This window comes from Microcebus murinus, chromosome 1, assembly GCF_040939455.1.
Source record: "Microcebus murinus isolate Inina chromosome 1, M.murinus_Inina_mat1.0, whole genome shotgun sequence".
Lineage (NCBI taxonomy): Eukaryota > Metazoa > Chordata > Mammalia > Primates > Cheirogaleidae > Microcebus > Microcebus murinus.
Window position 1 is genome coordinate 54,988,044 of NC_134104.1, and position 14,235 is coordinate 55,002,278.

Here is a 14,235-nt window from a genome sequence, read left to right on the forward strand (position 1 = left end):
GCTCTTTGAAATCTGTTTATATTGAAACAAAATAGACAGATTGTTTGCCTCCACAGTTTCATAATACTATATACATGGAGAAAATGTCTTCTTAGGGTGAAATTTGAAAATGATAAAGCCCCTTTATAATTTGTGTGGGGTGAGGGTGGAGATAGGGATACAAGAGTAATAAACAGAAAGAGAAGGATGATCATATATACGTGCAGTTCCCAACCTCTGGGCTATGAACAGATACCAGTCAGTGGCCTATTAGGAACCAGGCTGCACAGCAGGAGGTGAGCAGCAGGCAAGCGGGTGAAGCTTCATCTGTATTTATAGCCGCTCCCCATCCCCGGATTACTGCTTGAGCTCCACCTCCTGTCAGATCAGCGGCAGCATTAGATTCTCATAGGAGCACAAGCCCTACTGTAAACTGTACATGCAAAGGATGTAGGTTGCATACTCCGTATGAGAATCTAATGCCTGATGATCTGAGGTGGAGCTGAGGCAGTAATGCTAGCACTGGGGAGCAACTGTAAATACAGGTTATCATTAGCAGAGAGGTTTGCTGTAATAAATCAATTGCTTGCAAACTCATATCAAAACCCTATTAGTGAGCAGCAAGTGACAATGTAATAATAATAGAAATAAATTACTCAATAAATTTAATGCACTTGAACTATCCCCAAACCCATCCCTATTCCCCCCATTCTACCCCTCTGGTCTATGGAAAAATTGTCTTCCATGAAACCGGTAACTGGTGCCAAAAGATTGGAGACCGCTGATATATATGTCATCTACAGATAAACACGAAAGTGATGTCTCATTACCACCCCAAACCACTTTTACCTGATCCAGAATGTCAGGCTCTTCCACAAAAATAATCAGGATCTGTGCTGAGCTCTTCCTCATGTAAGATGTAAATAAGTTTGCGTGAGAGCTTCTGTGGCATATGTTCTCTATTTTCTTCTGTCCAGAAGTCAAGGGCCAGGAGAGAAAGAAAGACAGGTACAGACTCTCAAGAAATATAGTTGCCCTTCCTCTCATCATGTGGAACATTTTACTTAGTAGACATTTAACAAGATGTAACTGGCTCTTTTAAAAGTGGGAGTCTTAGTGGTATTGGTTGATATGTTTTACCATGTGCTTGGTGCTTTAAAGTGCATATCTTTTTGTGTCTTCTTCCAGACTGAACACTTGCCTTTGCAAACTCAGTTCAAAGAAAGAGAAGTTGGCAGTCTTCAGCACTCTGTAAGTAATACGGTGGAGCTGGTGGCTTACATGCTTATTAAAATATTATTTCATTTTCATAAAAGTTCATTTTTCATCTCTCCTCTATTTGAGTGTCTGTACTATGATTTGCTAAAGTCATTGAGCATAAGTAATCTTAGAAGTAATAAAGTTTTGTAAAACCAGTAACCAGGAAGAGGGGTCTGTACCAAAGACACCGCAGAACATCATGGGGGATTCATTTTATAAGTGTCAGCTGTGGCCCAAGGTCAAGCCAGAAAGAAAGGTCAAAATGAGGATATTTTTGGCAGAGTTTCTTATTCTCAGTTTTGTCAGGCATGTGGTCAAATGTCAGTTCATTTTGCTGTATCCTTTCGCTAGTTCCCCCGCGCTGAATGTTGAGGTTTATTCTTGTTTTGTTTGTTTGATTTAATTCTCCACATCACTCCTATATTAGTTCCAAGCTTGAGCCTTGTTGAGAGTCTCCTGAGATTTACAACCCTGTTCTTCTCTGGTTTACCTTACCTGATACCAACTCTAAATTTCAAAACCTGAAACTAATCCCAGTCCCCATTAGTTACAATTTTGTATTTAGGAGCTGCCATTATCCTTATTTGGGTATGTAAGCAAAACATTGGCTGGAAAATTATAGGTTATTGAACTTTACCTTAGCTCGTGAGGTAATGAGTCAGGGACACACACTGTAATGAATTCTATTCTTGTCTGTTTTTACTGAAGTGCTAGAAAAGTATAAACAGCTGCTCTACTAATGTAAGCAATGTTTGAATTTTTAGAATGGACTAAATAGCAGGAGATTTGACTATGAAGATGAGAATCCAGCAGAGGAAGATGGGATTCAGCAGATGTACCCCCTTTGTAATCAGATGTGCTACCACAACCGGAGCCCTGGCAGACATCATCAAAACAAGGGCCCCGAGAGAGTCTACATCAACCCACGAGAACATTATGTGTGATGCTTCTCTTTTTCCAATCAGTATTCTAACAATGTTTATTCTTAGATTGGCAAGAGAAACTGAGGCCAATAGGTATTTTATTTCTCTCATATAAAATAGTCCCAGTCTAAATGTATTGGAAGTCTTGATGAATAACTTAAAGCCAACAGCGAATTTCTTTCCTTCATTAAGGGTTTCTTAACCACCAGCTGTGTTTGTGAACTTGACTATAGCTTTGTGTGTTTCTGTGACGATGGTGTTTAACTACTAACATTTGGCCTACAACGGCATGTGCATTTGAAAGTACAGCATCTGCCTGTGATGACTGCAGTGATTCTCCAGAAAGAAAGTCCCCAGCTGGTCCTGTTAACCTCGCTGGGTCTCAGGCAGGCCAGCCTATTCATCTGTAATTCAAACAGGCAGAAAAATGAGTTCATAATCCATTTCACTAATTATTTAGCTGGGATTTGGATTTCCCTGACATGCTTAATACGATTACAATACCTGTGTACAAACAGAGGCCTGAGGAAAGACGCAAAATTGGCTCTTTATCCAAAAAACAACAACAACAAAAGACAATTTGAACCTTCAAGCTTTTTGGTGGCTTTCAGATCCTTATGCTATTGTGACATATGCTCCTTCTTGATCACCAGGGTCCTTAGAGATACATATTTCTTGCTGTCATCTGCGTACTCTCAACTCTTGTGTGTAACACAGGTTCTTCTTTTACTCTGTCACGACTCCCACATTCCTGTTCTTTACTAGCCAGATTAGCCTATTTCCCACCTATTAAATTCTGAAAACCCAGCCTAAGTGGTATACAGGCTTTAGCCGTGTCCCTCTTTTCTCTAGTATTGTACATAACAAGCTCAGCTTTCACTTCTGAAATTTCTTTAAAACTAATCTCATCCATATAGGCTTTACCTACCCTTCTGCATTCTTCAGACTACTTATCGTCTGTTTTATCTACCTCAGAAAAGCCTGCTGGAAAATCACCATGAAATAACTACTGCTCTTAAAAGCCAGGTGAAAAATATGAAAACTTGAGGAAAAAAAAATAATAAGCCACTTCAATATGGCATGTGTGTTAAACCCTCATGCTCTTTATCCCTCCTCCCCTACTTTACCTGGTCATCAAGAGTAAAGAGATGCTAAAAAGCAAATAATACAGTGACTTATCTACCTGGGATATCCTGCAACACTGTAGTGCCTACAGATGTCTGTCTTGTGCTTGCCTATCTCCCTTTGTCAATTTTCCATCACCGAGACTGATGATAGTCATTACGATGGAGTGTGCAGAGATGGGGATCACAGTTACACATGCAAATGTCCATCACTCACCCTCACATCTTGAGAGTGTTTCACTGTGTGTTCTGGAATATAGAGGTGTGTCACAGGTATAAAAAACACTACAAACTTGTCATATATTAGGAAAGAGTGGCATAAGCATTAAAATAAATAGTATACATTCCCAACCTAAACTTCAAGGGGAGAGGAGAAAGAATATTAACATAAATTTCTAATAAGATGCCAAAGATATTTTATGATTTATGTTACACTGGCTCTGGTTTTTGTTTGTGTGTTTCCCTTTTTTTTTTTTTTTAAGTTGCTGTGCTTTGTCAAATAAATTATCTAGGCTGTTCTATAGCAGTAATATACTCTTCCCTCATTACCTGGATGACCAACAATTCTGGAACAAAAAGGGTGCTTAAATTCCAACTCAATGTTTTGCCAGTAAATTAGCAATTTTAAAGGCTATAGCTATGTAGGATCAAAGGGTAAATTCCAAGGACCCTCATTGCTGTATGTATCACTGTGCTACCTCAAAATTAGAGTTTACTGCCCTTTGTAGCAAAGAAGATATTCAACTTTATTACTTAGAATGGCATCACAGAGTTAGTGTAACAGAAGGTGTAGGAACCCTGGCAATTGTTTTCCAACAAGATGACTATGATCAGATCTCTCCCAAGAGGGAAGTGTTTCATAAATACTAGATGTTATGGAGGCAATAAGGTGGTGCCTCAACCCCTTTAGAAAGCTTTAAAAAATGTCTTACATAGTGGGGATGGTTTCTAGGGTCCTGCTGGGAAGCAGGCTGTTGAATTAGCTTCACAAAAGCACATCAGGGGGACAGAGATGTCCTCATTTGCACCAGAGAAAGGATTTGGAAAGCACTGGGTCTCAAGAGCCCTTTGACCTGTCTTTAGCACCCTCTGGACCATGAAGAACCTACTGTCCACCTTTTAATATGGAAAAGAAATTTCAGCATGTAGACACCTCTCTGGCAGCCAGCTAGTTCAGTATTCTCTTTGCCTTTCTGTCAGCTGTAATATTTCTTTAACAAACTGGTAGATTTTATAGCTCTTGGCCCTTTACATGGGTCACACAAGCTCTATAATAGCTTATCCTGGTGCCGTCCATCTGTTCTCTCTAAAACTGAGCTAAGTAGAAAGGAGCTTTAAAAGGGTTTGATCAGCCAGCCCCCTCCACCAAAAGATGCCATCCAAAATTACCCTGTTGATCTCTAAATTTGGAGCCTAGACTACTTGACGATGCCATTTAAATTTGGAAGTTAGACTCTTAAGGTCAGTGAATGAGGTTTAGGGATATAATCCACAGCTGATATTAGATACTGTTCCCATAACTGGTTTACTAAAACACACTGAAACAGAAATAAATCTCCAGAGTGCTTATCCACTTATGGTTGCAGCTTTGCATTTCAGCGCAGGGTGTGCATACTCACCTTAAACAGGCAGCCTTCACTGCTATTTTTGTAGGCAGCCCAAGCCCTAGGAATGTGCATTGTTGCTGCAGCAGCAGATTACTGGGTTCTTTGCACACCAAACTAAAATAAAGCATCCCTCCACCTAGGATTGGCCTGACATAGTGGGGTGAGACTCTTAAATGGCAGTGATTTATTATCTATTCTGTGAGGGTTCCCCCATCACTGGCCTCATACGTTCTAAATTGGAAGAAGTCCATGCCCTTTGGGGTACACAACATACCATTCTTACCTGTGCTAGCTTCCTTGTAACTACGAAATGCCTTTCTGTGTTCTTAGATGCACATAATATATGCTAAAGAAGTATGCTATAAATGAACTGACCCCCTCAATAATTTAATTTTCTATGGCTTTTTGTTTATTCATAGGGAAAGAACAGTTTTTTCATCCTTCGACGGAGAATAATTTTCCTAAGACCTCTTTCATAGTAGTTTAAAATTCACTATTTTGTTTTTCATTGTTCAGTTTTTCCCTTCACTGTGCTAGTCCCCTGGTGCTATTCTGAATATACTATAAAATCTGCCTTACCTCTTATTCCCAGGGGTATAGAGGATAGACCATTATACCAAGAATCATAAGAAAATATTCTATTGTCATCTTCACTAGCCTTGGAAATGTAAGCCAGTCACTTAACCTGTCTGAATGTCAGTTAGCCCTATCTATAAAGCAGAGATTATATTACCTTCCCTGCCAACTTCTTGGAATTGTGGTGAGAGTTAAACAAGATAATAACAGATGGGAAATTGGGGATTTGTGAGTTCTCTTCAACCTGACAAATGCCTATGACTCTATTATTGTTGCATATTGAACCTAAACTTCTAGTGCCCTTGCCAGCGTTTAGAGTACTATGGTGTGCCTGGGGAGAACCAAGTGGCAAATTAGGTCTCAGTTTGATCTAATTTGAGTATAGCCAAGTGCAAGTGTGATACATTTCTTTTACTACCATAAATATTTGTCACATGGAAAGCTTAGTATCTGAATCTTGGTCTTTTAAGCTTTAACTAGAATTGAAAGTACATGTTGCTATAACCAGTGGTTGCTCTTGTTTTACAAATTGCTACTAATAACAGCTGATATTACTGAGTGTGTAGTATGGACTGCTTTCTGAGGCAAGTACCTTGCATGAATCATCACCAAATAGGACCAGACTGCTGTTTTGTAACCTTTCCAGGAGCTCCTATGGGGACAGACAGTCTCACACTCCCATGCTGCACAGTCGTAGGTCATGCGGATCATCAGTTAGCTGTTACTTCTTTTAAATCTGCTTCTGGGAATGGTGTTAGGGAATACAGTTTCATTGATTTTTTTTAAGCAGAGATACAGGAGAGTACATGGAATAAAACTCTAAGAAATGTTTATTAAGATGAAAGCAAGTGCATATGCTCATTTTTTACTTAGTCTTGACCTCATTCAAATGCTCAGAATGATAGGCTCTCATATTCCTTAGATTAACCATAGCTACAAAAATAACAAACCAAAAATTAAAACCACTCCATCCCGGTTGGTTCAGTTTTAGTGGGCACAAACTTCTGTCTAACATCCCTTCCTCAACTAAGTTTTTTGATATGCTTGGTGCTCTGTTTTGCCTTTTACTGAACTCCCAGGTGTGGTAACACTCATATAGTGGACAGATATTAATAGAAAGCAAGCTGGCGTGGGTAGAAAGCCAGAAGGATATGAAGTAGAAATGTCAGGGTCCCCACCTGTAGCTTAGCTGTGTGCTTCTCTTCTTGTGCTTGACTGTCAATGCCCTACCTTAACTCTTGGGCCATTCACAGACCTTAATAAGGAGGAAAAAGGACTTCGATCCCTGTTAAACTAGAAACTGTTGTTTGACCACTTGCTATGTCATACATGTTTACAAGCAAGCAGGCACCAAAACAGTCATCCAACCTGTCATGTAAGCATGAAAAAGTCTCAACTCTGTCCTTTTAGGCAACCCAACATTATCCTACATAGAAAAGTTATTAGAAGCAAATCCAGCAATATTCCAACAGATAAAATCAGTCAGCTCAGTTCCTGGTTTAACTTCTAACAGAATGAATTAGGGAATCCTAGGTCTATTGGGCTTTCTGGATTCTCATATACTACTCATGGAAAGGATGGAGTGCCCTACAATATTGGGGCCAATCCACATATCTTTAACACCATTAATTTGACCAGTGAAAATACTCACCCATTAATAAAGTATCTGGTGTTGAACTGCAGAGAAAGCTTTTGCCATAGTAGCCTCTGAAGTGACTAGAGTATTTTCAAATGCTAATAGCGCCTGGAGGGGTGTATTCCCAATTAGGATACTTCAAATATTAACCAGCCACCCCCAGAGTGTATATTAAGTCTGGTTAACATATTCCAAAATAATTTAAAGAAATTATATCAAATGTAACAGAATTTGTTAAGGATTTCTCGGGTTATCACTCCTTCACACTGGTAGAGGTCTTCATGGCTCTGAAGTGAACAACCTGCTGAGTAGAGTTTTGCACTGGCATTTCTTCTTAGTGACAGCCTTTTCTTTCTTATGGTCGTGTGTGTGTGTGTGTGTGTGTGTGTGTGTGTGTGTGTGTGTGTGTGTGTGTGTGTGTCTGTGAGAGAGAGAGAGAGAGAGGTCTACTTAAAATTTGCAGCTCAGTAAACATTTTGCAGATCACATGTATAAGAGAATCCCACCCCTGCAAGCATCTCACTAATGCAGGCACATTTTACTTTAACATAATCTCTGCAAAAAGGCTAGAGATAGGAGGGAGAGGCCACATTTACTATGCCAGCCTAAATACATAAAATATTAGATTTATTCCTACTGTGTTTCCATTATTGGATTAGTTATTCTCAAGTTTCAGTTTGATGATAGAAGTTTAAAGCAAAGTAGACTAAAAGAGAACAAAAATTTTGAAGCCATTAAACATTTTTTTATTGTACATTATCAATCAGGACAATGATGTAGAAGTTATCTCTGAATCTCAGGGAGAAGGGAAACTACCATTGACAAATAAAAATATTGACTAAATCCACTTCATTGATTCATCCCACAGCATATTAGTATCAGTGTTTGGGGGCTAAGACTATGATAGATATCAAATGACATACCTCTTTATACATCAAAAAGTACTAATTACATTCTGTATCCTCAGCTGTGAGGCTTAAGGCTGAATTCCTGGGTTTCAGAGGAACAGTTGTGAATATTACTGCTATGTATGTTTATGGAAAATAGCAACATCTCCATGAATAAAAATAGGCAGAGTCGTGTCCTCTACAAGCTCCCATTCTGTAGCTGTGGTGTTTATAGTCTCTACTAGCACACGATTTATTATAAGCATGTCAGTTGAACCCAAGGAGACTTTGACTCTTTGACTTAAAATTATTATTAGATTATAATTGCCATCCCAAACAATCTTCAGTAAACAAAAACCAGCTTTCTTAAGTTTGTCACTCTCTGCATCTAAAGGTGGCAGACCAAACAGTTGCCCTCTTGTGGTTTTTTCCAGCACTACCATTTAAAGTTTCTAAATCAGGTGCCGTATCGCCCAGCAGGATCCTTGATACAATGACCTAACCTGATTGTTTTGATTGTCATGGCATGGAATTTAACTGTGCAAGTCGATTAGAAGAAACCTTGAGGGAAAGTCTGCCTGGGAATCCAGAACATCAAATTTGCTACACTGGTTTAGAACTGTGGCCTGTTCTACTACAGATGTGTCTGACAGCCATGAAGAGATGTTTTATGTGCCTCCTCCAGAAGTTAATTTCCCTTAATGACTCACGGTGGATCTGTGAATCTCAGAGTTACAACATGATTTTCAAAGTGAACGGGTACCATTGTTTTGGTTTTCAATACCCTTTCTAATAATGACCAGTATTTTTTTAAATCCACCCCAGCATATTCTCTCTCAAGCCTTATTAATAATTTGGTACTTATGGTATTTTACTAGAGCTAGCAGCAGTCTGTCCTAAATGCATTAGTTTTACCTGCCCACAGCATGGCTCATTTATTTCTCTGCTTTTTTACACATGATCTTATGAGAATTTACGTGTATTTCCTTCAGCTGAGCATTTCAATTCACTACCCCGATGAGTGTCATTTTAGGTTTCATTGTATGCCTGAAATTCCAAGTCCTTTGTAAAAAAATGTTAAGTAGCAGGTGTTGCTACTGAACCCCTGGATTGTTCCACTTGTCCATCTATGATAGTTCCTGTTTATTCTCTACCTTCTGCTTCTATTTCTAAGACAACATTTTAAGACATAACATCTGTTCCACCCAATTTACTCTCCATGGGGCCTTAATCTCTTGACTTCTTTACTTCTTAGTTTCACCCCTGTAAGTTAGTGCTCTCTACCTCACAGGGGTTTTATAAGGGGAAAAAATAAGATGTTTAAGGGTTGTCTTCAAGAGTGATCCTTCTTTTAAAGTGATTTGGTAACAGGCTTAGAAATGAGAAACTTTATAGCTATTATTTTTTTTCCCTATTGTTTTGCTGTTTTTATTTCTGAGAAGCTATCTATGTCTGAAAAGAGTCTTTGGTTTTAACTTTATCCTCATTAACCCATTTCACACTGAAGTCTCTACCTTATCCATGCTCTGAACATTTTACTTGTTGAGCCAAAACTAATTCTTCCACAATAAATCCCACATACTTTTATTCCTATCATTAAACAAATTAATGTCCTCCACAAAGAAACATTCTGGCTCTTTGCACAAGAAGTCAGAAGGTAATGAGTTTTCATTGTGGCCCTGGCAAGATCTCACTGTGTGCCTTATTCTCCTGTGTAAATTGAGGTTAATTCGCCTACTTCGCAGCACCCAGATACTGTGAGTCCCAAAAATGGTGAAAAGCATTTTGAAAATGTCCTGTACTGTATAAATGCATAGTGGACAATCTGGAGAGTCTTCAAGTAGAAATATGTTCTAGATCAATTCAGAATACTAATTTACCCATTGTTTTCAAATGTTTTACTAACATACACTTTTTTGTTTATAGTGAATATTAGTTTCTAGATATTTGAACTACTTTAATTTTGGTGTGTAGGAAGTAATCAATAGTATATATTCTTGCTTGTCAGAAAATACCCAAGTTGTATTTTTAAGTGTTAAACTGAAAGGGTTACATAACAAAGTAGTTGGGTAGGGAGGAGATTATAGCTCAAATGTTGCAAAATATGGAAGTACAAAAATTAGCTTTGAATTTGAGATTGTATTATAAATAGTAGATGTTAATGTGGTTTTTAGATATTCTTTATTTTTACGTTACCAGAAATTGTCTTTTATTTTTGCAGTTTTGAACTATATGGTTCTTTACATGTTTTGAATAAAGTTTTCATCAACTAAGGTTTTCTATTTACATTATTATCAATAAATTTGTTATTAAAATACATATCAAAATTAATAACCTAATTACACAACTATAAAATTCAAGGTTTAAAGAACTTTTGTGGCAACTGTTTCTATACTTGGATTTTTTTTATTAAAAAGATTTTTAAAATAGTAACAAATGCTTTTATGCTTGAAGCAGTATTAGAAATGTTTTTTTTAAAACATAAGTTACATATTATTGTAATTACCTATGAAAATGACTTAATACCTTTTTTAGTGAAGCTACATTTATTCCACTTAAAGTGTTGTTCTTTATTCCTGATTGATTCTTAGGAGTTAAAATGTCCTTTCTTTTATGAAATCATATTGGTGTAAAATGATCATTAAATTTTCTTATTTACCCCACCCTACCCCCCCAAAAAACGTTGATATCTATAATAGATTCCTGAACTTTGTCTTTAGGGGGGATGCTTTACTGCTCTATGAAATCCCAATGTCTAGGAACTACTTTTTTAAAATAACATTCTTTTGAAATACCATAGCATTCACTCTTTTATAGTGTTAAATTCAGTGGTTTTTAGTATATTCACAGAGTTCTGCAATGATCACCACAATCAATTTGAAGATATTTTCATCACCCCAGAAAGGAACTTGTGCACATTAGTGTTCACTGCCCATCCACCTCTCCCTCAAGTCCCTGGCAACCATGTCTTTTTTCTTTCTCTGTGGATGGCATATAAGTGGAATCATATGCTATCTAGTTCTGTGTGACTGGCTTATTTTAGCATAGTGTTTCCAAAGTTCATCCATATTGTAGTATGCATCATTTCTTTATATTCCATTGTATGGATACACTGCATTTTATACAGTCATCAGTTGGTGGACATTTGGATTGTTTGCAATGTTTGGAAATAATTATGAACAACGCTGCTATGAACATTTGTGTGCAAGTTTTTTTGTGAAAACATGTTTTATCTCTCTTTCATATATACCTGAGAATGGAATTACTGGATCATATGGTGACTCTGCAGTTTAACCTTTTGAGAAATTTCCAAACTCTTTTCCAAAACTATTGCACCATTTATGTTGTCATCAATAGTGTATGAGGGTTCCAATTTCACATCCTTACCAACACTTGTTCTGCTTTTTATTACAACCATCCTAGGAAGTGTGAAATGGTATCTCATTGTGGTTTTTTTATTTAATAGGAATTCTCACTTTTATTTTTTCTTTGTAGGGGAGGAACAACAATGATATTTGTCTGTTTTCTACAACCCTTTAAGAAGATAAAGTCGTTCTTAGCTCATGGGCTGTATAAAAACAGGCTGCAGGCTGGATTTGGTCCACAGCTAGCCAACCTCTGACCTGGCAGATAGAACTATTAATAGTAAAAATATACATTAAATCGGGTATTTTAAATATACTCTGTAAAAGAAGGTAGAGGAGAACATGAGCCTATTAAAGATAGATATGGAAAATTGAAAACAATATACAAGGTAGAGTGTTAATAAATCAGCTTGATGGATTTAAAAAAAACCAAACACCTTGACTTGCATCATTTGCTGATTTCCACGGTGTACCTACTTCCACCATGGCCAGTTTTAACTTAGCAGCATGACACCGCTGAACATGCAGTCGGGGAGGGATGTGCACAGTCCGTACTTGCAAGTTGACTTTAGCACATCACTGATGCAAACCACTCTGAATGCGTGTCACACAACAACCAGTAAATATAGCTAACATCTTTAAGGCTATTGTGGGTCTTCTCCACTCCTACAAGCATCCAGTGAAAGGGAGAATATTTGCCTCTTGTATTATTAGGCTCCCAAATAGCCTTTTTCTTTTTCTCAACGTTCATTCTCTAGAATTCTAGGTGCATTTCTACAAGGTAAAATAAGTGCATCAACATGCAACCAAGGAGAACATGTTGTGATCCATCCGGAAAAAAACTTCCTGGAAAATGTATTTTAGTTGGGTGTTGACTAGATGGGAATTGGCCACGTACACACAAAAACACATATTCCATACTTATGGATGGTTGCAAGAGTTTAAAAATGAGAGTCAAAAAAGTTGAAGATTTGTCTCCGTGGTTAGAATATGTAATAATGTGATCAGATATTTTGCATGGGAGTTTCTTCTTTCCAGAGTTTCCAGGAAAAGCCTCAACTTCAGATGTCCGTTTCCACCAAAACAGCACAATGCAAGGGGGAAAAAATTCCTTCCACACCCTCTGAAATTGCTGCAAGAAAACTCTAGAAAAATTTCATAGTGAATCACCCAGAAAATAAGGAATTTATATCTTAGACTTTAAATAGCCCTTTGAAATTCTTGTCTAGTATGTTTCAAATTGGTATCCATGTACCATACTTAAGAATAACCAAGACTTTTTGTCCACAGCCTCCGATGAATCCCCGTATCTTTTCTAAACAATTCCCTTCCTACTCGTAGTAAAAGCCAAAGTTCAGTGAGAGATTGATGTTTTTGACCTATCTTTGTCAGCTCAAATCAAAGCAAAGAATGGAGCAGCTTTACTGGGCAGAAGTGGTTATGTTACCTTGCTCAATGTAGAAAAGGTGGAGTTATCTATTGCCAACCAAGAGACATACTAATAATTTAATCAGAACTCACAGTTTCTGATTCTCCAATGTGAGATTTCCTAAGTGGGAATGTGCAGGACAAAGGGACTTGAATAATCTGTGACTTCTCTGCAAACTTTTGTATTCTTTTCTTGGCTAAAGAAAAAGCTAAGCCTTTTCTAAAATGCAAAGGACATTCTAACACAGGTGTGCCCTGCTGTGATCCAGCCAGACTTCTTCGATTTCCTGGCACAGTCCTGCTGTCCAAAGTCAGTCTAGTTATCGCTATAAGTACACCTGTGCATGTCATATTGGGTGTTTCCCTGCTGGGTTCAATACCCAGGGTCTGTGCTGTATACCCTAATCCAGAGCATCACTACTGTGGAGTAGTTTAATATGGGGGCGGGGCCTGTCGGAATGTGGCATTGATGTGTTCTCAGGCAATCTTGTTTTCTCCTGCAGTTGGCCTACAGAAACACTGTCCTATGTTCTGGCTACGGAGGATCCCACTCTCCACTGCTGCTTGAAACAGTATTCCCAAGTGTGACATATGCTGCCTTCAGGACTGGAAGAGGCCTCCTAGGCCTTGTACTTGCTGCTTCCTGGTGGAAAGTGCAAGATACAATGATTTATATTTCACTTTAGAGGAAATATTCCAGCTGCCTCTGGTCACCAGATTCCTGAACATTCTGGCAACATGTCAGGCCCTAGAATTTTTATAGGTTTTATCTCCTACCCCCTGAAGTGCAACCAAGAGACATACTAATAATTTAATCTTGTTCTTTGCACAAGAACTGGGGGAATTCTTACATAAATATTTGCTGTGTTTCTGCAGGGTCCTTTGTCATCGGGACCTGTAGTTATTCAATCAACATGAAGTGCATGTTTCTTGCCAAAGTCTCCAGGCTTCTAGCCATTTCTTGCTCATCTAGCTCAGTAAGGTCAGCACACTGTTGATATAGTGGGTAAGTGAGAGTCTATGGAATGTTCAATGAGTCCAGATCTCTTTTGACTACATTATGACAGAGAATAGGGGAGTTAATATAATCTGGAGTCAAAACTGTAAATCTGTATTGTTATCCATTCCACATAAATGAACCCTTTCTGATCTCTTTTTGGTCATAATAGAAAATTAACGTTTGCAAAATCAATGGCCACATATACCACAAATTTAAGGCCTTATTAATCTGCTCTAGTGTAGATACCACGTTTAGCACAATAGCTATAATTGGGGATACTACTTGGCTGAGCTTTAGGAGTCTGCTGGCATCCTCCAAGGTCCATCTTGTTTCTTCGAGACTGGCAAATTAGACGGAAATATAATAGAGACCATCATCCTTTAAATCTTTAAGTGTGGCACAAGATCTGCGATCTCTCCTAGTCAATATCATTTTATACTTACTGTTTGG

General features: G+C 38.0%; 1 protein-coding gene across 2 annotated transcripts in view; it reads left to right on the forward strand.

Moving 5' to 3' along the window:
* The window catches only part of NECTIN3 (nectin cell adhesion molecule 3), a 125,055-nt gene extending 114,790 nt beyond the window's left edge, over nucleotides 1–10,265 (forward strand). For both annotated transcript variants that reach the window (XM_012787422.2, XM_012787429.2), the window contains exons 8-9: nucleotides 1,168–1,230; nucleotides 2,004–10,265. In XM_012787422.2, the coding sequence (XP_012642876.1) occupies nucleotides 1,168–1,230; nucleotides 2,004–2,183 (243 nt within the window). In that variant the 3' untranslated portion in view covers nucleotides 2,184–10,265. The remainder of the gene's footprint in view (nucleotides 1–1,167; nucleotides 1,231–2,003) is intronic.
* Nucleotides 10,266–14,235: the final 3,970 nt, after the last annotated feature.